The 25,835-nt window shown below is 41.2% G+C and overlaps 2 protein-coding genes across 3 annotated transcripts in view; both read right to left on the bottom strand.

The window, feature by feature from the left end:
• disc1 (DISC1 scaffold protein) overlaps positions 1-9,604 on the bottom strand; it is a 58,623-nt gene extending 49,019 nt beyond the window's left edge. Inside the window, exons 1-3 of the mRNA XM_049600257.1 lie at positions 9,509-9,604; positions 2,353-3,296; positions 1,194-1,263 (exon numbers count right to left, since the gene is read on the bottom strand). Coding sequence (XP_049456214.1) covers positions 1,194-1,263; positions 2,353-3,296; positions 9,509-9,578 — 1,084 coding nt within the window. The 5' untranslated portion in view covers positions 9,579-9,604. The remainder of the gene's footprint in view (positions 1-1,193; positions 1,264-2,352; positions 3,297-9,508) is intronic.
• Positions 9,605-15,619: 6,015 nt separating this feature from the next.
• The window catches only part of tsnax (translin-associated factor X), a 33,260-nt gene continuing 23,044 nt past the window's right edge, over positions 15,620-25,835 (bottom strand). For both annotated transcript variants that reach the window (XM_049600265.1, XM_049600264.1), the window contains exons 2-6: positions 23,606-23,695; positions 23,389-23,503; positions 23,009-23,139; positions 18,341-18,462; positions 15,620-16,249 (exon numbers count right to left, since the gene is read on the bottom strand). In XM_049600265.1, the coding sequence (XP_049456222.1) occupies positions 15,872-16,249; positions 18,341-18,462; positions 23,009-23,139; positions 23,389-23,503; positions 23,606-23,695 (836 nt within the window). In that variant the 3' untranslated portion in view covers positions 15,620-15,871. The remainder of the gene's footprint in view (positions 16,250-18,340; positions 18,463-23,008; positions 23,140-23,388; positions 23,504-23,605; positions 23,696-25,835) is intronic.

The raw sequence follows: 25,835 nt of genomic DNA, 5'->3' as shown, positions 1-25,835 counted from the left end.
TAATGGAAGGCTGTTTTTCATGCATCCTGCTGACAGAAAAACAGCAACAGCAAGTTAACGGGTGAAAAAAAAAAAACCTTCCCTGGAAAAAGTCAGAGAGGTTTGTGATGCACAGTATCAAAAGTCAAACAGAAAACCTGACAAGACACACTGACCCAAATAACCACTCCGCTTAAATAGTTCAAGGTCTAGAGCAGATGTTGGTATTTATTTCTGTCACAGGTTTCCAAGAAATGGGTCAGATTGAAGTCCTCCTTTGAAAATAAACTTTCCTCAGGCCAGCTAGAAAAATATTCTCTTTCTTCTGGAGACAGATTCAAAATAAAGTCCAGATTAAATTTGTTGGGTTTGAGGACTCCCTGGTTCTTTCCCATGCTGTCTTTAAAATTAATCTGAATTAGTGTTCACACAGCCCCAAAAGCCCCTGGTTTTCATTGTAAATAAATGTGGAGTTTGTTTCAGCTTTGCCTGCTCTCTGTTGCTAGTTTCACAATGTCCAATTTTTAGTTTTACTTGGCTGATGGATCAGATGTGGTGAGCATGTTTAACTCTTCATCTTACAGTACAGAAAAACCACTACTAAGGTCAGTGTCAACTCGAATTTAAAACTAAATATCAAAGCAAGAGGTATCATCTGTGCTAATCTCCTAGAAACAGACACTATGTGAAGAGCTCACATGACAGTCACTGGGGAGTTTCAGTAAAACTCTCCAGTAGGTTTGATGGGAAATGTATGTCAGAGTGAGTAAACAACAAAGCATTTCTGCAGCTCCGGTTAATGTGAGGCTCACGTGCTTTATCAAAAATCTCAGTGTGATCCACAGCTAATTCAGTTAGCAAGAGATCCAATAAAGGCAAGTGGGGGACTTCCCATATCTGCCGTCATCTTAAACATCAAGCTGATAACCGTTTGGGTCCTGCCTGAACATGCCAGTGAACTTTACTGTATGTCCACTCAGTCCCTCTTCCCTGTCCACTGTCCTCTTTCCATTATACTAAATAAATTAAAAACAATGTTCTTAGGAAGATAAAATATTTTCATTTTAAAAAATATCAAAAGACATGCGTAGAACATGTCAGAAAGTAAAGTTAGTTCAAGGTAAGCTCTCTACAGTCCATTCACAACTACAGTGCGTAGCAGCTGCAATGACCTACTTATTGAAGCAACGGATCAACTCAAAGTCTTAGTTCACCTGCGTCATAGTCATCATCCAAAATGGCTTTCTGCTGGAGCCTCTGCAGCTTCAACATCATGGACTCAATCTGAGAGGGGAGACACAATAGGCACAAGACAGAACGGATTACTTAACAGTCCAGAGGGTGCTGCTCTTTACACAGTCGCCACAGGCCAAAAAAAGAAAAGTCTGGGTGCAATGACCATCATGTCAAAGTGATAGCCTGCTGGGTCAGCAAGTGGAGGACTGGGCATGTTTAAAACCTCGTCATCATTAGTCTACCAAACTAAATGTTTTTAAATTTGTCTGCCACAGACAATTTAAAGGGACAGTTCACCCCAAAATCAAAAATATGTATTTTTCCTCTTACCTGTAGTGCTGTTTATCAGTCTAGGTTGTTTTGATGTGTGTGGAGTGTTGGAGATATTGGCTGTAGAGATGTCTGCCTTCTCTCCGATATAATGGAACTAGATGGCACTCGGCTTGTGGTGCTCAAAGCGCCAAAAAAGACACTTGAAAACCTCAACAGCAATGTCTCTTTTCAGAAATCATGACTTGGTTACTTAAGATAATCCACAGACCTTGTTGTGAGCAGTTTCATGCAGGAACTATTTTCTTTCTACTGAACTACACCTGCCAGCTGTGTCACTACGCAGGAGGAGGAGTGCATCTACTGCTAGCTCACCTAGCACCACTGAGCTAGCTGATGTTACAGCGCAGCCGAGGAGGACGCCATTTATGTTTACATCTCATACTGTCACGAGCATGAGCCTCTCATCCATGAGTAGATGCACGCTTCCTTCTGTACGGTGACACGGCTGGCAGGTGTGGTTCAATAGAGAGAAAATAGTTCCTACATGAAACTGCTCACAACAAGGTCTGTGGATTATCTTGAGTAACCGAGTCATGATTTCTGGAAAGAGACATTGCTGTTGAGTTTTTCAAATGTTTTTCTTTGACGCTTAGAGCACCACAGGCTGAGTGCCACCTCGTTAAATTATATTTAATAGAAGGCATCTCCATGGCCAAAATCTCCAGCACTCTGCAACTTCAGCACTAAAACAATCCTCATTGATAAACAGCACTATAGGTAAGTGGAAAAATATGTAATTCAATAAAGGCACTTATGACAACAGCCCTGCATCCCATCCTCACATCAGGAGTCAATCATTCTCACCTTGGTGTGCGTGCGGTTGTTCTGGAGGCAGTCTTGCAGCACACCCTCGTACTTCTTCACCAGGTTGTCCCAGCCTTGGTCGGAAGCAGGCGTGGCGCTCTCGTAGCCGGAGGTGACAGAAGAGGCGGACGCAGTGTCTGAGTCCACTGACAGTGAGGAGGTGATCTCTATGTCCAGAGATCGAGAGTCACCGTCAGGCAGGTCGGGCGTAACCTCCCTGGCACCCCACAGACAGTCCCGCCAAAACCCCCCGCCCAATGACAGCTCCTCTCTCTCTGCCTGGCTGCTTGGGGTGGAGGAGGGTGGTGATTGGATGGGAGTTGACTGTTTTGAGATGTTGGGCGTAATGGGTAAGGTTGCTGTTCTGGTTTTAGGTGAACTAGGTGCTTTAGTCGACTGATTCAGTGGTTCTGGTTCCCGGGTTGGTGTGGCAGTGGTTGTGTCTGTCCTCTGGCTGGACTTGAGAGACTGTTGGATGAAACTGAAGCTGGAGTTAAAGGAGTCCTCCAGTGAGGGCCTGGGGGCTGGGCTTGAGGTTAACCTGAGTTCATTCTGGGGCGGAGAACATGGACCCCGGAGGCTGGATGTACCATTAATGCTACTGCAGTCCACAGGGGGACGAGGACGAGTAACAGGGGAGTCAAAACTGTTACTCTTCCAGGTGCTACATCTAAGTTTATCAGGCCTTTGCTGAGTCATTAAGGACACTTTGACAGCAGGTGAATGACTCATCCTCTGAGCACTGGTTCCCTCGGTGATGTCACTGTGACGTCCAGATTTTCCATTCCGAATGCAATTGGTCCTCCCTTCCTCCTCCTCTTCTTCCTCCTCCTCCTCCTGCCCATGAGTAGTCTGTAGTCTGGACTGCTCTCCTCTCATGTACCCTGGTCTTCGGTGGAGCCTCTTACGAGCGGAGCTGCCAGCTGTCCCTGATGCTCTGCCACCTGTCGATGCAGAGATTAACCATTAAGCTGGACAACAAGGTCATTAGGAAGATAAAGAGTGAGCTCATAGAACTGGCATGATTAACTATGCTATCATGGAATATGTGTTGTAAATGTGCCACTTAAACAAGAATGTAAAACTTGATATTATAAGTATTATGAATGGGATATAACCAAAGCAACTCTTCCCACCCCTCTGCCCTTAAAGCTAGCAGCGCTAACTGGATGAAAAACAACTTTGGCAGATGTGTGACATTTCCCAGAGTTCTGCTCCAGCTGTTGGGAAATACCAAAGCCACACAGTCATTTTGAGCTGAGACACGCCTCTCAGTGGAGGAGTGGGCTACATGAACAATACTTCCTGAAGTTACATTCGAATCGGTTTATTTTTGAAAACACAGCCATGTTGCCCTAAACCAGAGGTTCTCGCACTGTCAGGCAGGCCGTGCTGCAGAGGGCGGAGTGGAAGTAAAGCTCAATGAATCTGATTCATGTTGGAACAAAAAACAAACAGAATTGCTGTTAGAAATATCCACTGAGACAACAAGAGGACAAGCTCTATTTTTGCAGCACGTTTCATGCATTTAATTGAGATCGGACAGATCTCTGAGTGGGAAGAAAAGAAAAGGAAGCCTCAAAGCAAACACATCCTACAAAAGCCACTTGGGGCAATGGAACAAGCTTCAAACACAACACTGACATATGACTGTGTCAACAAGAAAGCTGATATAACTACAATATTAACAAACCTACACATCCAGCAGATACAGAGCAACATTAGCATTCATTAAGAGCTATGTTGGTGTCTTCATTAATCTCTTTTAGCTCTTGTCTGATTTCTACCAACTCTTTAAGGAAACATCTGGCTATTTAGCAACTGAAAGCTTCTTTGTGATCAGCAGCTTGTTGCTAACTGTGTCTGGCTGTTGTTTGGGGATGAGAAAATGGTGTCATCATTTGTACAGTGGTGTCATCAGAGCTTTTTGTTGCTGAAAACAAGGCGGAGGAGAGCGGTGAGAATTGAGTCTAGGTGATAATTCTCTTTGGGATGACTCCTTTCACAAATGTAGAAGTAGTTATTATAATCTTCGTTATTAGATATTAGTGCAAATTTAAATATAAGATGGACAGAATTGTGATGAGGGAAGACAGGAAAAAACTAATAAAGCTAATCAAGCAGACACAAATTTAAATTGCATTTGACATTTACAAAGTAGATAGGAGTAAAAAAGCATGCAGTTCATGCAGTGGAGCTCCCAGAATTTTTTCAAGGGGTGGCTAGATGGGGCCACTGAACATCTTGAGGTGGCCCTATGTCAATATGATAATAATGCTGATATACTTTGGTGTCTTATTTTACAGTTAATGTCACTAATTATCCAATGTGCAGAGACTAGTGTGTTAGCCATTGTGCCGGTCCGATGAAGGCGCAGGTGCGATCGTATCCCTTTCAGAAGCTTTGTAATCCGGTATTAAACTGCAGTGTCTTTTCCGAGTCTGTAAAATAAATCCATAAATATAAATCTGACAGTGAATGTCTTGTGTGATTATTCATCAATTTTCCCATTTTGAAAACAGTTATTGTTGTTGTTAGCTGCCTGCTACGGTAAATCCACTGAAACTTGATTCTTGTAACTACTTGTATGTCCTCATACAAGTACCTGGGTATATGGATGGATGACAAGCTTTCATTTAATGCACATATTGCTACTCTAGTTAGGAAGCTTTAATTAAAGATGTTTTTTGTTTTAGAGGTAAAACTTGTTTTAATTTAAGTGCTAGGAAAAAACTGTCTGTGATTGATTACTGTGAAATACTGTATATGCATGCAACCTCCTCCATTTTATGAAGCCTTGAGTCAGTGTACCATGATTCTCTACGTTTTTACAAATGCAAAGCCACTTACTCATCAGTGTATTCTTTATGATTTGGTGGGTTGGACGTCACTGACCACTTGCAGACAACAGCACTGGTATACCTTTATCTATAAAGCAATATTGGGCAAACTTCCTGCCCATGTGTGTCAGCTCTGGTAGTTACCAGCTAAGCTCCTCCAAGTGGTTGCTTTTAATGTACACCGGGATCTGGGGAAAACTGCATTCTCCTGTTATGCACCTTGGACATGGAACAACTTCAAAATGATTGAAAATTAGAAACACTTATATCCACTGATGAATTTAAGGGCATCATTTTCAATCTCAATGGGACTTCCTGGTCAAGTAAAGGTTAAATGAAATAAAAAAAAATAAATGAAATACTAGCTATTAATAGATTTAAATCCCTTTATGAATTTTTGGCTATGGTCACCAGGGAGTTCAGTGAGCCCCCTGCACCAACGCAAACTGCGCCTGTGGTTCCACTGTTCCACAACAATCCTGTTTCAGTGTTATGTGTCTATATTCACGTCATGTGTCCATTCATTGTTCTTCAGATAGACTGGTTGTTGTTTTTCTCATAACGACAAATACACAGCTTTAAGTTTACAGGGAACAAGCCCATTCAAGATTAAAAACACCATGCACAGAGGCCTCCAGTTGTTTTCCATTATTTTCATGAGGGGGGCCAGCGATTGTATCAGGGTGGTGCCCCCTGCCTGGCCAACCCTTGGCAGCACCACTGAGTTCATGTTCTTCATTATGTCCCAAATTTCCCTAATAATGTTACAGGATAAATAAAATGTTATAGGTTCATATGGGGGTTAACTCTGTGACAGAAACAGTTTGCAAACAGTTTGTAAAACATCAGTGCAAACAGTATTTGGTCTGAAAAGTGGAGGAGCGTGATAAAGACCGGTTTATGTTCAGAGCTGGACACCTGCTGCAGCTCCACATGATTAATACATGTAATGTGTAGGATTCAGAGACGGAGACAGGCTGAAATGTTGGGAATCAACAGCCCCTTTGTGTACAGCTGCGCCGCTCTCTTTTTCACTTCTGGCTCTCAATTTTCTCTTCCCACACACACACACTCACACACAAGACACACAGAGACACACTGACACATAGACTTTTGTGCTGAAAACACTGGGGGCATTCATACTACTGTCATTGTAAAACCCTGCTACACTTTTTCTTTAAAAAGCTTAATGACACAACAATACATCAGTAACAATCAAAGACATCTGTATCTATGAGGACAGCATATCTTTTTTTAAATTCAAATTCAGATCTGTATGTCAAGACAGGAATGCAGGATATCAAACAAACCATGACCACGACAAAGCAACCACAGCCTCCTGCTCAACCCCCCATAACCTCCAGTGATGTCACTCCTAAACCCTCTCATGTGACTGGAGAGGAAGAGACACAAAAAGACTCCACTTAAGGGAGACTTCTGCTGTTAGACTAATGTGAAGGCAGGACTCGTAGTGAGAGTAACAGAGGGGTGTTCCCATTGTACCCTGGCTGTGTATGTATGTGTGTGTGTGTGTGTAGGACCTCCTGTCCACTGGGACCACCGCACCAAAGCTCAGGTTACATACAGCTCCATTAGTGTTTCTTTGCAGACGTGGCCACTGTTCCATAACCAATTTAAGAAACTCTACACTCTCTGTAAGTACCAAACACAACCGTCTGCCATCTGGTGTGGTCAAGATATAACATGGAGCCCACTCCAGAGAGTCAAAGAGCTCAGGAGTTGAAAGGCGAAGGACTTGCTGATAGAAAGTGTTACTGTATCCTCGTCATGCTTCGATTACACAAAGACAGCTCTTCTCTGTAAAGGGGAAGGAAATGCCTCAGGGCCCATTGTGTGTGTGTGTGTGTGTGTGTGTGTGTGTGTGTGTGTGTGTGTGTGTGTGTGTGTGTGTGTGTGTGTGTTGGGGGGCATCCACTTCTCGGTTGAAGCCCTTCAGAGGTATGTCATTTGCTGCTTCCTGCCAGGCTTTGTGCTAAAACAGTTCGCCAGGAATTCCTGCACAAACGGCAAATAAGCAAAGGGAGACCTAAAGTGGTCCAACGCCGAGCGGCGAGTGATCCCACTGCAACAACAGCAGCTTTCTCACTGCAACTCATTGGTAATGTTGAAGAGTGTGGGAAAGCGAAGCGTCTCAGCCAGAAGAGGCCCGATTATTTACCTTTGCAGATTAAACAGGCCCTCCTCAGAGCCCTTAGGTTAAACACCGCATCCCATTGGCTGCTGAAAGTGCTTCGGCCAGAGAGTGGAGGAATGCAGAGGATCTCGTAAAAACACAAACGTTTGAGGAACAAGCTCAGCACCCTCAGACACACACACACACACACACACACACACACATACACACACCAGCTGATCTGCATGTCAGCAGCCTCCTGAGAAGCAGCACTGCTTGGCAGATGTGCAACACCTCGTCACTTGTGACCGACCACAGCAACAGAAATGGGGAAGTGAAAGTCACAGATGAGTGTTGAGAAGTGTGGTTTTTCCCTGTTTGACCATAAATATGAAAAATGGTGACCTAGAAGTGAATCTATATTGAAAAATGCCCATATTGGCTGACGGGAAACTGAACTATAATGTGTGACAATCCAGATTTGAACCTCTGCTCCACTGAGACTTTCCTCACTTCCTGTATGGTCACACAGGGATGATAAACCAGCTGAGTATGGTTGAGCTCAGTGGTGTGAACATGCAGCAGCCAGTGACTGAATACACTCCAAATAAACTAAAATTAGGACCGCAACTAACAATTATGTTCATTATTAATTAATCTGCTAATTATTTTCGCAATTAATCGATTGCCGTTTTGTCAATAAAATGTAAGAATGGAGTGAAAATGATGATCAAAGTGTTGCCGAATAATTTTCTGTCCATCAACTTATCAATTAATTGTCTAATTGTTGCCGCTGTACCTAAAATACTATTTAATTTGTTTATAGTGCGGGAAAAATGCTAATGTTGTTCAGCTAACTGACATTTTATCACCTCTGTCCATTAAACTGAATGAGTCATTTTCCTTTGAGATGGCCTTATTATCTGATGCTCCCTATGACTTGAAAATCTGATATGTGGATTTATTTAAAATGTCAGCAATATGTGAAAGTGTGTAAAAAGGCAGGTCTTTTCATTCAGATACTGAAGTGTCGCCCACATACAATAGACTCTGAGTCAGCAGATTAACAGTTAATCTCACCAGCTGTTTACACTGTTTTGTATTGACATTTTATAGCATTTTAAAATGTACACATGGGTTTTATGTAAGCATGGACACATTACTGGATGGGCCTGTGCCTGGCAGGGGCCCAAAGTGTAAGGGCCACCCCCTGCCCTCATCTGCAAAACGTCCCTCAGATTAACACGTGCTGAACAGGAAGAGATTCAAAATGACCACAAAGTGATGCAAAGGAATTGCAAAGACACACAAAACAACCACAAAGAGACACAAAACCACAAAAAGATGCATTACAACCACAAAGAGCTGCAAATAAAAACACATTTTTGCATACCTGTGTCCAGAGGCCCATTGTCTGATACTCCGCCCCTGTATGTAAGTGTATGGATGTATTTGTAAATGTGTTGACTATGAATGTATGGGTGCGTGTGTGTATATAGATATATTTTATATTTCTACGACATATAATCATGTGTGTTTTTTAAACTCTGCTTCTGTTCAGTTCTAAACTCAAACTTAAAACCTTATTGTAGAGTTTCAGTTTGCCCAGACTTGAATGAAGACGCAATAATGCATCGTAACAGAACCACAAATATGTCACTGACAACTCTGTATGCAAATATGCGAGACAGATAATAAACAAGGGCGTAGCATCACATGTCTCCACATATTCAGAGGAGAAAAAATCTTTCACGTATTTAGTCACTTTGCACTCATCACCACTGAGAGGTAGGGAGGCTCTGACCTCTCTGACCTGAATGTTGCAAAGAGTTCATATAGCAGACTCAGCAGTGGAAACAGCTGAAGGACTCAACACACAGAGTCTCCTTCAGTCAGTTTATTCAGTGACACTAAACATCACAGTGCAGAGAGCAGGTCTGGGTTTGGATACACACTTTCTGCCCACTGCACCCTCTACTGTTGCTGTTTTGATTTCTGTCTCTTTATTTTTTCATCACCACACATACCCCTTATTCTCTCCCCTGATCATTATATCTGAGTAAGTAAAGTAGTGTGATTGATCTCTTGGTGAAAACAGTCTTCATCACCACCATGGTCCCCACTGATGACTGTTAGAGAAACAGCAGTCAGTAGTTTAACATTGCAATAGATGTTTCTTTACCTTCCATGACTTGGCGGTGGTGAAGCAGAGAGTTACTGTGACACTCCAGCCCCATCAGTCCAGCAAACATCTTTCCATCCACAACAAGCTGTCTGCGAGCAGAAGTCAGACAGTGTCAGATCCCGGCAGCTCTACATGGAGTTGGAGCGACCATGTTTCAGAAGAAGCGGAGCCAGGCTATGGGACTGAGCTCATTTCCGCTGTGGAAAAGTGAACCCAGGCTGTTATTTTTTTCCACCGCTTCGGACTGACGTGTGAACCCGGCTTTTTACACGCGCTCCTTTGTCTGTAACAAACATTTCCTGACACAAGTATTGATACTTGAGATGGTTATATGTCTCCTCTGCGGTGAACAAGTGGCTCCAGCAGCGCGTCAACAGACGGTCCAAGTGAGAAAGATCTTCATGTGATGTTTCTTGTTTGGGAAAAAATAGAAAAACATCCGATAACGAGCTGTAGGTTAGTTGTAGAAGTAATAAATATAAATCTGTGTCTCATCGATGAGTTGATAAGTAATCCGTTATTCGCTGCGCCCCTGCGTCAGCCGTGCGTCGTGTTGGAGCAGCGCGAGGAGCTCCTACGTGTTCAGGAATTTGACTCCAGACTCCTTCAGACCGCCTCATGACCACAGCAGGCTGCAGCCTATGAATGCAGCGGCGGACACACCACCGAGCTAATGCTGCTGTCTGTCTGTCTGTCTGTCTGTCTGTGTGCACGCTTTATTTGTTTTAGACCATTAGGACTGCAGCTGGTGGAAGACAAAGAATATCAGCCTAAGCCAAAAAGCACCACCTCCAACTCTGCTAAAGTCACATAAACAATATCACAAGTTGAAATGCACAAACGCAGGATGTAACTATGGTCACCATTATTATCATTGTTGTGTTTTTAAGCATCTTTTTAAAGTGTAAGTGTAGTTCAGGCTTTCATATTTGAATTCAATAAACATTACAGTGAAAAAAAATTAGGGGAGACCGGGGTTGGTTGTAACAGTGCTTACTACAGCCACACTTGAGGGCGCTGTGACACAATAGCCCTGTTTCCACCAAACACTTTCAGTATGGTACCTTTGGAACCAAAAGTAACCCCTCAGACATGGTACCTAGACCCTAGGTCTGCTTAGTGTTTCCACCACAAACAATACTCTTTCATGTGGTTGGGGTTGTTGTCACTCACTGCTCCGTCGAGTACTCGCTGTATTTCCTCTTCATCAGTGACACACATGGAAATCTGCACCTAATTTTTCATCCACAGAATGAGGTTGCACGCCAAGATATTGAGAACAAAATAAAACAGCTGCGCTCCGAGATGAACTGAGTTCAATTTTCGGAGCATAGCAGCACACACAGCATGTCGTGACAAGGAACAGCCAATCACAGCCGACAGCTATCATTCCCTTCTTCCGTAAATATCAGTCTGTGATAAATACGGAGAAGCTGATCATGTTAGTGCAGGGCTACCAGAGCTTTACATCTGTCCCACAGACGATATAGCGTTCTGCATTCGAGCTATGATACCGTGCTTGTTGAGGTTGGCCCCTAAGGCAAGCTCAGGGGTTTAGTGTTGCTGGAGCCCACAGGAACGGTGCTCCGCAACACTTTTTTTTTCTCTAAGTGAGGATTAGAATATATGCAGCTCACATAACCCAGCCCATATATATATATATATATATACGCTTGAAGATCCACTAATTACTAAAAATGTATGTCATATAAAACTAAAGATATTTTCAGAGTTTTTAAAGTGAAATTTAAGGTGTGCTGATGGATTCACCCAGACCTGCTCTCTGCACTGTGATCATCAGCTCATGCATTGAGTAACATAACAACTAAACGTTTTACCTTAAAAGTTGCTTCCAGCTGCTGTGAGAGGTCGCAAAACATCCCTTCATTTTATAGTTACAGTCTACTAACAGAACTCTCCATTGTATGAACAGTGGTTACAAAAGCTTCAAACCAGCCACAACTCAGCCCTGAGCAGAGTGACCCTCCTCTATTGACCAATCAACAGACTGCAGTGTTCACAGCTCCAACTTTTAGTACCAGATCTGTGTGCTAGGTACCCCAACAGAGGGGGGACCAAAAATGGGGACAGTATGTAACGGTTCTATTGGTACCATCCACAACTTTTCACAGCAGAAAAAAGTGTACTGAACTGAACTGAACTGAACCGTACTGCTCGTTGGAAACGGGCCTCTTGATAGCAAACAGTTACCTGACATCCTGCTCATTTTGCACTGATCATTTTGTGAAACACACACAAAACACTGAGGTGAGGACATATTTTGTCAAAGCTTGTAGGTTATTCAATCAAACTCTAATTAAAAAGTCAAAGGTAATAGCTTTGTTTTGAGTCAACTTTTAGCTAGCAAGCTAAAGTCATGTGGTAGCTAGTTTAAAATGTGTGTCAAGAGGTCACACAGTCAGCACAGTGAACATGTTATAGTCCATATGTTCTTAGGTATTTTTGATTGCACACACACACACACACACACACACACACACACACAATGTTACTTTAGTTCCTCATTAGAAAACAACATTGTAACTAAACAGTTACATACTTCAACCCAGGCTGTTCTGTAATAAAAGTTGTTACGATAGATTTTGGTGGGTCAAGTATAGCTTTTATTTCACTCTATTCTCTGCACTGTTGATACTATATCTAGGCAGATTATCCACATGTATTTTGTCCATTTAATATGTCACGCAGTTGTTTGTGTGCAAAAATGCACGTTATTTTTTGCATATTTTTAGACACCCTTAACATCCTGATGTAAATACAAAAGAGTTCCTTTGTTTCTGCAGTGAGGGAATGAATGAGAAGAGACCCCACATAGAGCCGAGTCTTTTCATCCTCCTTCCCCACACATCCAAATGTTCCTTTCATTCAGCCTAGCTGGCTAATGGACAAGACTCTGTGATAAAGAGCTCAGTTCAGCTCACACAACAGAGTGCAGCCTTTATACTTAGCGAGGCTGTGGAGGGTGAGAGAGAGCTGCGTGGCAGAAGGGATGAAATCCTTTGCGACACATACTGTAGAGAGAGATCACCTGTCCAGTGTTAGAGGCTGGAAGCACTTAATGTCCTTTGGCAAATGAGTCAGCCAACTGCTTCTGTCTGTGATAAAAAAAAAAAAAAAAAAACATCCGTTGAGGTTTTTTAAAGTTTGGAAAACCTGATCAACTGTTTCACAGAAGGCATTTTGACCTGCAGTCTTGAAATAAACTGAAATGGGATTATAAATATAAAATTAAATGGCACCCTATACTGGGCTTAACTCAACAACAGCAGCAAAAAAGGAAATTACGAAAAATCCAGAGGCTCCAAAAAACATGAAGAGATTTTTTTTTCCACAGCAGACATTTTGGGATGTCATACCATGAAAAGCAAAGGTGTAACCGATGACATTAAAATGACTACATTCCATTTAAGTGAGCAAGTTTCAGGGTGCTGCTGTTGTGCATGCTGTCTCACTGTTGTGGCCTATTGGGACATTTGACTGTACCATTGTTAATGAACTCAGTGTCACCTGTTCACCTAATGCTTAGCACTAACTAATCTGATATCCACCCTACCCATGTCTCAGGTTCAGCCCACTCTGTCTCTGTCTGATGCTACAGACCACTAAGAGAGCATTATCTCCACAGACATTCTGACAAGTACTTGGCGATGCACAGCTGTCACTAATAACATTAACAATGGCTTAATTCAGTTTAAGTGTCACAGTATATGACGCTAGGGAGGAAGCATACATAGTAGGTAGAATACCTACATGTAATCCAGCACTCGTTACTGTCATTAATTACACCTGTGCTGTCAAACTACAAAGTAGTCTGAGTTTATTATCTCCTTTATGTTATTCCTAATAGTGTGTGCATGTTGTCTACCTTCAGAAGAGAGCCCAGGCTATACTTCTGGATGACACTCACCCACTTCACACAGAATTCCAGACGCTCCCCTCAGGTACCCGTTTTAGGGTACCACAGACCAGAACCAATAGATTTAAATTTTCATTCGTGCCAGTTGCAGTTAATCTCCTAAATAAGATGCACTTTACTTAACTGAAATAGACACAATGCACTTTCCACTTCAATGCAATTTTACTTTTTTAACACGATGTAATGTCTGTATGTCTGCAAATCTTAGTCTTAATATTTTTAGTCTTGAGTTTGATGTACCGTCAGATATTGTTTTATGTACTGTCCTTTGTGTTGCTTAAATTGTTGTCTTTGGCCTGCAAGACCATTTGCCCTCTGGGATTTTAATAAAGTTGAAGTTGAAGACAAACATTTGTTGCAATTTAAGAGAGAAAATGCTGTTTTGGTTTTCTTTTGTAAAAGTAACAATTTGATTCTCACATGTCCACGTTGCAGCTCCCTATCACTAATTGCTACAACCGTATCACCATGCAGAGGACACTATGGACGAGATGTGAACATTTTTGCTCCTCCTCGACTAAGTTTTAACATTAGCAAGCTTAATGTTGCTAGGTAAACTTCCTTCACCCCTGATGATTTGATTGGCAGGTGTACTTAGACAGAAAGAAAATAGTTCCTACACGAAACTGCCCACAACAAGGCCTGTGAGTTATCTTGAATAACTCATCATATTTTTTAGAAAGAGACACTGGTGTTGAGTTTTTCAAACATATTTTTCGGTGCTTTGAGCACCACAAGCCGAGGGCCATCTAGTTCCATTATACTGGAGAGGAGGCAGACGTCTTTACGGACAATATCTCCAAAACTCGGCAACTCACATCAAAACAACCTAGCTTGATAAACAGCACTAAAGATAAGAGGAAAAATGTGTGTTTTTGATTTGGGGGTGAACTGTCCCTTTAAATTATATGTAGGTCATGGGAACTACTTATTTGCTGTTAAAAACATTTGCTCTCTTGTGCTGCACAGAAAGTGATATTATACATTTTGTATTTCTTTGAATATAAACCTGGATAGTTAGCATGAGCACAGAGCCTTCCTAAGACCCCAACCAGAATTTCAACCATTTGAATAATATCTATATATAACACTGCATACAGTATATAACACCAAATGTATATGTTCCTTGATTGGATTGCTTAATTGAAACCTTAAAAAGCTGGCCAACTTAAATTTGACATGTACAATAATATAGAAAAACATTTAACATTTTCAACACCCCACAGTATGACAATAATCAGCAGTATTGTTTCATGAAATTATTTTTTCCAAAAAAAAAAAAAAGTTGTGTCTCAGTTTTATGGAAAAGTCCCTCTGCAGTACTGACATTAGCCACCAGGTGTCAGACTTTCATCACATTCAAACTCTTTCTCTCAGCCTGTATGAAGAACAGCACGAGGATTTAAATGACTGATGCTTACTTGTGAATGTATACAAAACTATTAACCAACAAAACTCCAAATATCTTCCACTTTAACACATAAAGCAAAAAAATAAGGCCAATTAATCAGAGACAGATGATTTCATCCTTCAGATGATGCTCTCAGAGATGAGCATTTGCAGGCCGTAAAGCACAACAGCTGTCCAGGACAGAAACTGGAAAACTTACATCCAGTAGAGGTGGTCATGTTGTGGTTTGAATAATCAGACTCACATGTAATGCTTTATCATAAGTTAAATCTCACAATAAGATCTTGTTTCCTCAAACACGAGTATGAGCTTCTGTTAATGATTATAGATCATGTAGATGTTTCTCTGTGGCCGTGCATGAATACACAGCTGTATTGTCTATGTGGATAATAATTGCTACCATCGGGTGATGAGGAAACTGCAGGGAGATATTAGCTTTCTGCCAGGAATATTTCTCTGCTTGCTCCAAACCTTATTCTGAATTTACGTCATTGCAGTGTGGTGAGGATTGTTTGAAGAGGGTAGAATGAGGAGGCAATGGGTTGTGTGTGTGTGTGTGTGTGTGTGTGTGTGCCTGCCAGGGAACAGGCACGTACAATGTACAAAGGTCACATGTTCCTCCTCCACACTATGCAGCGAGTGCAGGCAGCCAGTGGTTCTACCTTAGATTATCTGTGTGTGATAGAGAGAGGGGAGGGCAGAGAGAAAAATAAAATAAACACACATTATCAAAGCAGCTTAAAGAACGGGAGAGCATGGCATATTTGGCACAGGTCTTTTATTCATGCAAAACAACTTAAGTCATCAGATCTTTATCAAAGACAAAAAAATCCATTGTCTATTGTAACACTGTTTTTATTGTAATAATAAAAACAAAATTAACAGGCATGTCACGAACCATATCAAACATCTGTCAAATTCCGTTTAAAACACACAAACATGAAACTGGAGCGAACTAAAGAAGACAATGACACCACAGAGAACCGAACAATGATTCTGAAACTGTGCGGGACTCAAACCACTCCCTCCTCAGGGTCGATGAGTGTGGTCCTACTGGAAAACACATCCGCCAACATGTGTTTGGGGATTTCTGAACCGCGGACGCGCAAGGCGTAGCAGGCATCCTCCACTTTGCCCAGGCTCTGTCGCAGCGTGTGCAGCTTCTTGGACACCTCGTACGGGCCCGTGTTTCCGATGTAGGAGAAGCCGTCGTGGATCTGCCTCAGGAACTGGCTCAGCTGGAAGGGCGTGTCAATGTCGCCGTTGCCCACGCTGCTGATGCACAGCCGCATCAGCTCTCCGGTCAGGTCGGCCACGCCGAGCAGGTAGTCTGAGGGCGTCACCTGGAAGGTCAGGACCTGACCTCCCGGCTGCAGCGCTTCTGCTGAGCCCTGGGATGAAAACATGATGAGACAGAATGTAAAAATCAAACACCAATCACCACAGAAGACATGGATTATCAGCACTTTGGGGATTTTTGGGCAGATTCACAGAAAACTTATCCCAGCAAGACTTAAACATTGTTATGTTATATAACTCTGCTTCTAGTAGAAACCCTGGGCTAAAAATAAGCAAAGTCCAATTTTCTTCAATCTTGATGATGCTTTTACCAAAAAACATTGAGGTCCGGGCCATTTTGCCTGCGTCAACAGGCACCCATCTTTGAAAATAACAGCCTGAGAGGATAAAATGACATAATGACACAATGCTTATAAATGCAGTTCATAGTAACACCCAATGTTGCCTGTGTGTCATAACCACTGCTTTGAAAGGAACTATAACATACAAAACTGTGATATTCTTACAGAAAAACTTTGATAGTTTGGGGAATATCCTTAATTGCTCTCTTGCTGAGAGTTATATGAGAAGCTTGATACCACCCTTATGCCTGTACAGTAAATGTGAAGCTGCGGATTTTACCTTTGGACAAAGCCAGGCTTTATGCTAAGCTAAGTTAAAGTGAGCTGAGTGCTTGCTAGCTGTAGCTTCGTATTTAGTGTACAGACATGAGAGTGGTATATATCAAACTCATGGCAAAAAAAAGCAAGTAAGTGTATTTCCAAAAATGTCAAACTATTCCTTTAAATCTTGTATGCGAACGACACCAAAAAAAAAAAGAGAACCAAAAACATAATTTCTAACTCTGTCTGTACCACAGACTGTATATAAAGATAGACGGCACTACAATTCCCAAAAACTGAAGTAAAAAATTCTCGATTGCCCCCTGGTGGCTGGCTGCAGTAGAAAAACATAAATCCCACCCCCTCCATGTTAGCAGACGATTTACTGATTTACATCACACTGATGCATGTTCAAGTGTTAATTTTTCTGATTAGAGTGGTTTCAATTAGTTATTTGATGCTATAAAAAAGGGCATGACGTCACAATTTCACAGAGGTATGCTAGCTATCAATGACCCGGCACTGCTCGTGATTGGGTTGAACAGGTGTATGGGCGGGAACTGGATACAATGGCTCCAGTTCCCGATTGCTACTGCACAGACTCTAGAGCTGAATTCAAGTGTCCGCACTTCACTGCACTTGCAGACTCATGGACTTTAAGGGCGCGTTGCTGGGAAGTCCGGAGTGCTGAGTGCTGTCCAAAGCTACAATTCAACACATCCACAAGGGACCTCAAGCAGACTTCCTGCAGATTTCGAGGACTCCTCTTGGGGTGCAGACTTCAGAAAACCTTACTGATTTAATAATTCACTATTCACTGCAATACCGATATGATGTTGGGTTTTTTTTCAACTGCCGAAAAAAACAACGACTTATAAATGTGTAAAATAGTTATTGATAGGCCTAATAAAATGTTACTTGAATTGTGAGGGCCAGAAATATTCCACCACATCATGATACAGAAATATGTTTAAGTATAGGCTGTAGAAGGACTGAAAATGCATTTGATTATTGCAACCCATCAAACTGCGCAGGGTGATACAACAAAAGGTCAGTAATACCCAATTTACTGAGTTATAGTCCTGTCCTCATTTACAAACTTTCTATTTTTGAATGCGTGTAGCCTAAATATATAGAAATAAAAAAGGCTATAAATGGGATTTATCTTGTTATCTGCAGGGACTGATAAGTAGGCACTGTTCATCAACTCATATGACATGAATATGACAGCAGCGATAGTTGAACGTTTCCACAGCAATGAGTAAAACAGTCTGGAGTGCTGTCTATCAGCTGATGCAGTCTCTGCCCTCGCAGACTTTACGTGACGGCAGTAAATACGTAACACTACGTACAACTGAAGTCCACAAGGGCTCAGTCTGTAGGGCCCAGAGGGTGGACATTAGGACTTAGCCTAGCTCTGGGTGACGAAAATGGCAGTGCCTGTATTCAGGATATGATTGCTTCCAGTCGACAGTCTGTGCTACAGCCATGACAGGGATTAACACTGAATTGTTTTTGCAACTGTTTATAAGATGACAAAACAAACATGCGTCTTAACCACAAAGCCTTCCTTGAATTTACCTTAGGATCTACCTTCTCCGTTCTCATGAACACCAGTCTGGCGTTGATCTCCTCCAAGCTGATAAGGCTGCGGTGACGGATATAGTGCAGGAAAGAGACAGCCTCCACATACTCCTGGATTCCTAATGCATATAATTACATTGAAATACATCACCATAAAACATTAGGAAATAATTCCAAATATTCCACTGCTCCAGCTGTTGAATCTGTTTTTGTATGGAGGATGCCTATTTTCTCCATGTATTTGTAAATGGATTCTCTAAAAATACAACTATTACTAAAAAGGAGGTCGACTAAGTATCAAATGAGCATAGCACGTAGAGTGTGTATAAACACAACATGATATCTGCACAGCATAGATCAAAGACGTAGATAATGATTCAAATAAAACCTGTTTCCTGTCACTGTCTTTTGATTTGAACAACAGTGGCCATTTTTTGTAGCGGGCTAAGATGACCCCTCATTTGTTTTCTGGTCTTGTGCAAACAACAATCAAATAATCACAGGACGGAAGACTTTGTGTCTGAAGTTTACTTTTGGAGCGGCAATTGAACTTCAAAGGGCCTCCTATCTCAGCGTAGCTAACCGCAGTGTGCTACATAGAGGCGAGGAGGAGGAGAGTGTGGTTCATCTCCATTTCATTTACCTTGACCTGACTTTAATGGTTGACTCATTGTAAATCATTAAAGGCCGCACAAAAATACCCTCCCCACCAGCTTCTTCCTCATGCAATGGAGCCCTGCATAAACAGATTTTCTGCCAAACATGAAACAGTGCAGTTGTTTCAGATGAGAGATTTACATGACGTGTGTTTACATTCCTACAAATTGTTTTGTGTTTTGCGTCCGCAGCATCACTGTGCTATCTTTAGCTTATGGAAAGAAGTGTGCTCATCAGGCAAACAGCACTGCACCTAAAGGTCTGTATATGTCCCAGTAACTGCACCCTTGGTAAGTACAGTGAAGTATGTTATATTTGGTTCTATGTTCAACCAGTAAAGAAGCTTAAAATTGGAAAATGTTTACTTCATACTCTTACATTCAATGTTTCATATAATAATTGAAGCTAATATGCAGCACTAAAGAACTGATTAGTTATTTAAGTCATTAAAAGTGCACAGTATGGAGTGCATAGTATATATAAATTAAGATGATGTGTCTGCAATTTACTATCAAAGGAATACTTCAACCCATAGATGACCATTTGTATGACTTTGGTGTTTTGTAAGGAAGTGGTAGACAAGCAGCTCCCATGTTCAGTGAGGTACTGTTTTGTCAATGGGGTCTGGCTTTGAAAAGAGCATAGAGAAGTTGCACTTTTTGTTCCACTGCCCATCAGAAAACACTTTGTTTTTACATACTGAGCATACAACTGGATAAATGAGACTTGGATTATACTGCATGAGTTATGTGAGAATTTGTAAATGGATGTTTTGATATAGTTTTGCTGTTGTTAGACGTGGACCCCTATGACTTCAATTCGTCAAGAATTTTCTCTGTTTTTTGGATTCTTCTTTCACTGTAGAAGCATGCAAGAAAAACAATTTTTCTTCACACATTCATCGTTACACGGGGTGAGTAATTAATAACCAAATTATCATTTGGGGGTGTAAGTATTCCTTTAAAGTAAAATGACTGCACCTGTTAGAGAGAGAACATAGTTCTGGGGCCCAGATAGGATGTTGCATCGTTAGATGACAGTTTTTGACTTCCAAAGTTGTTGTTTTTTTCCCATAACTTTTTGCTAAATTTTTGCTCACTTAGTCATGTACATTTACTGTTACAGAAAAATACATAGTTAATGCTCACATTGTCTGGGGCTTTAAATGCTTTGACTGTTTATTTGAGGGCCCATAGCCTTTTCTCATATAATGAGTGCTAGTAGTCATTTTCGACAAATTGTTCATAATCTTTATCAACAAAAAAACCCACCACAAACATTGAAACCTTGCCAGTGGCCCATCAGCTGTGACACTGAGCTTACAGTGAACACAACTCAAACTGAGGCGGACAGGATATGACATGAAAAGGTTACACGGGCTTTGAGGCAGGCAGGCGGAGTTCAGTTCCTGAGTTTACTGCCAGGAGCGGTTTGTGTTATTTAGTCTGAAGCAGCGGTTAGCTTTGGTCACTGAGACCAAGACAAAAACAAAACAAATGACTGTAGATGTTTTAACAGTGACTCAAGGAAAACTAACTGGAAATTGGAGGGATTCTACTGGCACAATGGTCGGAAAAGTTGAAGGCTGTGTGTGCATAGCATGACCAGATCAGTAGTTTTAATAGATGAAAATTAAACAAATATGTATGAATGGCCACAGATGATTTACAGATTAACTGAGCTGAATGTTTGACCACAGAGTTGCTCACTGAGTTGCAGGTGAACCCTGGGAAAAACCACACCAGTACACTTGTGTTTGCACTGTCTCATTGCTGCTAGATGGGTCTAAGCTAAAGAGCTTATCAAAGAGCCGCGCTGCCTTGTTATCAGAGGCAATTACGTTCAGATTTAGCCCACAATATCTTTAATGGTCCTTATGTAAAAAAAAAAAAAAGCAGACCCATTACACATGCCTGGAGACTTCTCGTCCAGCCAAGATTAGCTGAAGAGCTCGTGCAGCGAGCCCAGCCTCAATCTAATAAAGAAGATAAAAATGGAGAAAAAATGAAGCGTCTAATTGGTGGGAACTGCCAGTGGTCACGTCGCGGAGGATGCAACAGTGATTCCTGAGTGACCACAATCTAAAAATGACTTCCCCAGCTGCTAGATAACAGCTAACCCTTGCTCCCAGTAATGTTTTTCTCCAAACACTGCAGACACTTTGGCTACGCTAACAAAAACTGATATTGATGCTAGTGGGAAAACAAGTTTATCAGAAGGGTGTGTCTATCATATCCAGGCCTGCATCAAGGTCACGCTCTCACACTATCAGTGACTTTGCAATAAATCTAAAGCACAAACAGGGTGATTGAGGTGATAGCGTCACAGCAGAGAGCATTTCTTGTGGAAGCTCCTAATTATGTTTTTGGCTCGTGTTCCTCACTGGAGCTTATTTCTCAATTTGAGAGTATATTATTACTGTACACTAAAAGAAATTAATGCCAGACTTTATATATTGGGTGACACACTAATTGTTACAGACTGTCAAGTCACATTAAAGTTTATTATAGCCTGATATAACAAAGTCTCAAAGGGCTGTATGTAAAATAAGACAATAATAAATAACATTAATATCCATACCTGGATACAGGTGAAAACATGCAAAATGTGTTACATACGTATGTTGACCATAAAACTGAATATAAGATGGATAACTTTGGATAGGAAGATGATTCCAGAGAAGTGGGGCTTGGTAAAAGAAAGCTGCTTTGATATTTATTATTGGATTAGTCGAGGGATCAGCAGTTTGAGATCGTCAAGTCCTAATAGGTATGTGAAGAGTGAATAGAAGTGACAAGTGGGGTGGTGCAAGTCTGTGTAATATTTTATAAGTGAAAAGTAGAATCTTGAAGTCAGACCCAGTATGTACAACCAATGTAATGAAATAAGAACAGGGGTGATATGATCACATAGTCTTTTTAATATCCTAGCAGCAGTGTTTTGTACAAGTTGTCGAGATGAGACAATGAATGAACCAGTGTTTCAGCATTAGCCCCAGAAAGAATGTGTTGGATATTGGCTATATTTTGTAAATGGACATATGCAATCTTTGTACTATCATTAATGGCTCGTCAAAAGAGAGATTTGGATCAAGCAGGACATCAGTATTTGTAATACTAGGGCTTTGTGAGATTGTGGAGCCAGCTAATTTCAGAGAGAGAGAGATCATTGAATTTTTTTTTTTCCTGCTTTGAAGCAAAAACCAGCTTTTAAGTTTTCTCAGCTTTTAAAGGAGGAAGTTCGATGACATCCATTGTTTGATTTCTAATTGGCATTCTTCCATATAATGACAGGTGTCCGGCTTAATGGAGATGCAAAGCTGAGTATCATCTGCATAGGAACAGAAACCTAGTATGTAATGTTTGATTAATGTACCAAGGGGCAACATGTGAATAGAGAAAAGAATAGGACCAAGCACAGAGCCTTGTGGCACACCATAGCTGACTTTAGTACGGTCTGATGAGCAGCTGTTGTGTAAAATCTGCCCGTGAAATATTACTCAAACCAGGGGAGCGCAGTGTCAGTGAGACCACAACAACTTCCTAGAAGCTTTTATAGAATGTGGTGAATCAATCATGTCCAGTGTTGCACGGAGGTCTAGCAGCACGCGTATTGAAACTTTACTCAGAGTCTGACTCTGGCTCGAACTTCAAATTTGACCCAGACTAGTATAATGATGGGCATTTGGAAGTGGGCCAATCCTTTAAAGAATTGATTACTCATCCGTTAAAAAAGATCTCACTTTCACGCATTTTTGAAAAATACTACAACAATAAATAATTAATAATAATAAAAGAGTAGAAAAAAGAAGGAAGAAAAGAAGCCAGCAATCACAAATGTCCTTTTGGTAAATTTAATAAACCAACTTGGGTGGCGTTACCAGAAACACAGATGTTTCGACAGAAAGTCTTCTTCAGTGTGTGATAATAAAATAGTAACACAACCAAATACAGTTTATCCAAGGTCTTGTCTGCCTTCTTAAACAATAAAAGGTTCATGGGGACTCACCTGGCGTGAAAGCTCTGTGAAACTGAAAGATGTCCTCTCCTCTGAGCTCTTCAGCAATTTGACCAATTTTCTGCCTGACTGCGTCCAGTTTCACGTCTGCTTCATTCAGAATATCCTCTGCATTGGGTACACTTCCAGTCCAGAGAAAACACACAAAGTAAAAGTTAGAAAATCTCTCAGAAGTTACTAACTGGAAACAGCTTCCTTAAAAACATAGTCTGTTCCCAGAAAAACAGAACTAAACCTAAAGCCACTGTAATAACATGTGGTTCATCAAATGAGTTGCATTCTCCCATTTAATCTGAATACAGTGAGAAAATGTTTTATGCTTTCCAAACTAAACTGCACCAGTTAACATGTCTTCTTACAACAATACATACCTGGTCACTCGATGTAAAAGAAAAATGGTCCTCTTGCTTTCGATGGTGACGTCTCGACTGATCTTAACAAGACGCTCATATTTGTCGTGTTTTGTGTCAAGCTCCTGTTGGAAAACTTACAAGACAGAAAAAAAGGTAAGTTTGATATCTTAGCACAAATGAAACACAGCAAACACGTGTGGGGAAAATGCAATCAAAATGCTGAGGATGCAGTTACCTTTGAAAGCAGCAATGACAGGTGAGGATGGGTTGGCACTAACATCATGATCCTGCGCTGCATCAGCATTTTTCCGGGGACATCCTTCACCTGACATGAAGCAGAAATAGTCAGGTGATACTGCAGTTGTCTTCAGTAATAAACGCCTCCAACTGCTGTCATTTTATCTAAACTGGCCTTGTTATTTTACAGAGGCATGCTACTGATTTTCAAATGAAGATCAGTTTAGTTGTTTACCCTGATGTCAACAGAGTTATTTTGACTTGGGCTGAAGACTTAAATATTCAATGGGAAGTCTGTGTAACAACGTACAGATATGGAACTGGAAACACATGGGCATGTACTCGGCACGGGCGACTGGTAAATGACACTAAAGAGTTACGTTGTGGGAACTGAAGGATCTAATATTTTTCTTGGGCTTGACCTGTTTATGGAACTAAAATTCAGGATACTTTGACCTCTGCTGGATTGAGTTTGACGATTCTGTTTTTAATCTGTCACTGACTCAAAAATTCACTGGAGAGCCTCTTTAAGGTGTGAACTAGAACTGAAACAATTAGCCGATCAACAAAAAAATTCTCTGCAACAATTTTGGTAACGGATCAGTTGTTCTGGGCAGTTTTAAATAAAAAATGGCTGGTTCCACCTTCTTACATCTGTCGATTTTTTTTTTACCCCTTCTCCATTAAATTAGCTTTGGTTCATGAACGAATTTTGTTCAGGATCTGTGGAGCCTTGGTGCTATTTAGTGACCAGCTTTGCACGGTACTGTTATCAAGGAGGTGTCATCAACAAAGGGGGTTGTACAATGCACAATCCAAGTTAACAGTCGTAAAAAAAACCCTGCAGATTACACTGACTACGTGCAAACTTTTGTTCTGTTTTTATGGATATTTGTTTGCACAGACCAACAATGAGACCAACTAAATGAGACCACTGCATGCTCTTTTTCAGTTTCAATTTCACACTTGACTTCTGCACTGTTGTCTTCTCCATCCTCTCTTTCCAACCTGTAGAATGTGACACGACCACTGATGTCGTCACAGTTTGCACTTCAGGTAAAGGGATACATGCTATTTTTTTGGTCCCAGCTGAAAAACGACTTTTCGGGTTCCAAACCCATGTATTTTTGGTCAAATTGCTTTGAACTGTTCCAAATAAGGTGCGGTAACGGGTGTTGTATCGATATGTGTTCTTGTTTCCCCACCAGAGTTAGGGCTAAGGGTTTGGTTCAGGTTTAGTTAAAGTTCAAGTTCATTGACATATACATTAAAAAATACAGTGTACATTAAATGCAATGAAATGTACTATGCCCTGTCTCTCTCTCAGCCTGATAGCAGCATATAATAAAAACAACAGCAGCATATAATAGAATATGAATAAGCCACAGCATCTACAGTCCTTAAGTGCTACCATTCAATGGTCTGACCGCCTGGAGGTAAAAGCTATGTCCAAGTGGAAGGTCTAAGCGCGGATGCTCTGCAGATGTTTCCCAGAGGGAAGATAAGAGAAACGGCTGTGTGTGGGATGACGGGTGTCCTTTATAATACAAAGTGCTTTCTTCCTGCAGCAAGTTGTGTAAATGTCCTGTTTCTGTGGTAATGGTGATCCTATGATTTTTGACATTATTATCCTCATCAGGTGTTCATGATCCTGTTTTTGTGAACACCTCAGAAAGTAAAGTCTCTGTTGTGCCTTTTTGATAACGTAACTGATATTCAGAGACTAGAAAGAGAAGGGTAGGATAGGGGGAATATCGACAGGGAAGCAGTCTTCGACGCAACACCTGAACGAAACCAGTTCCATGTTGGTGGAAAAGGGGTATTAGTTTTCTATAAAATTTAAGTGACTATCCTTGGGTCATGGTCTGCTTGTCAGACATATCAAACTACTTGAAGACATAACTTTCGGTTTCAGGTGGTAACAGGTGTTACGCCAAAAGTCTGTCACCCATCAAGTTCTGTGACCCAAACAGTTTTATCGCCAGCCGTTAGCTAAACATTAATATTCAGGTGTTACACACAAATCGTGACACCTCACCTGACAATCTTTGGTCAACACTTTTTTATATAATTTATCCTCTAGTGTCACAGAGGACACAAATCACAACTATCAAAATCTAAATCTAAATCTATCTAAATAAAATGACAACACCATTTTTGCTGAAATACATGCAGCTAAGTAGGAAAAAAACACCAGCAGAAGCAGTGTATCTGATAATCTCTTCTAA

Source organism: Epinephelus fuscoguttatus, linkage group LG16 (assembly GCF_011397635.1).
Source record: "Epinephelus fuscoguttatus linkage group LG16, E.fuscoguttatus.final_Chr_v1".
NCBI lineage: Eukaryota > Metazoa > Chordata > Actinopteri > Perciformes > Serranidae > Epinephelus > Epinephelus fuscoguttatus.
Note: the sequence above shows the minus strand (reverse complement) of the source record. Positions and strands in the feature narration are given on the sequence as shown.